The 404-nt window shown below is 32.9% G+C and overlaps 2 protein-coding genes across 2 annotated transcripts in view; one reads left to right on the top strand and one right to left on the bottom strand.

Moving 5' to 3' along the window:
* KAT3 (potassium channel protein) overlaps positions 1-404 on the bottom strand; it is a 5,921-nt gene that overhangs the window by 918 nt on the left and 4,599 nt on the right. The window contains exon 8 of the mRNA XM_021420625.1: positions 335-367. Within this exon, the coding sequence (XP_021276300.1) occupies positions 335-367 (33 nt within the window). The remainder of the gene's footprint in view (positions 1-334; positions 368-404) is intronic.
* LOC110411190 (polyamine-modulated factor 1-binding protein) overlaps positions 1-404 on the top strand; it is a 7,159-nt gene that overhangs the window by 3,978 nt on the left and 2,777 nt on the right. The window lies entirely within an intron of this gene.

Genomic DNA, 404 nt, shown 5'->3' with positions numbered 1-404 from the left:
TACTCTAATTGCCATATCTTAGTTTCAATTTATCAAAATAAGGCATCTTTATCTGTGTTCATGTTTCATCAATATCTTTGTTTATATACGAAAAATGGTACTTTGATAGTGCTTCCCCTACCCCTGCATCCTGAAACATTAGAAAAACAAAAGGAAAAAGAAAACATATATGCTCCTTCAAATCTTTTATTATAGTTCCTTTTCCATTATTCTGAGTCGATAGGAATATTATGCTCTGAGTTTATATATGTTCCATCCAACTGTTTGACCGTTAGTTATTGAGTTCTATAAATGGAAGCATTAGGAAATTATACCCTTGTAGCAAAAGATATACCTGCTCCATTCCATTCTTGTATGTGAGCACATCCTGCAATTTCAGAGAGTTTAGATTCTGCATCTGAGGT

The sequence above is a fragment of the Theobroma umbraticum genome, unplaced genomic scaffold, assembly GCF_002168275.2.
Source record: "Theobroma umbraticum cultivar Fairchild unplaced genomic scaffold, ASM216827v3 scaffold_56.0, whole genome shotgun sequence".
NCBI classification, from domain to species: domain Eukaryota; kingdom Viridiplantae; phylum Streptophyta; class Magnoliopsida; order Malvales; family Malvaceae; genus Theobroma; species Theobroma umbraticum.
The sequence above is the reverse complement of the archived record's forward strand: the minus strand, read 5'-3'. Positions and strand labels throughout refer to the sequence as shown.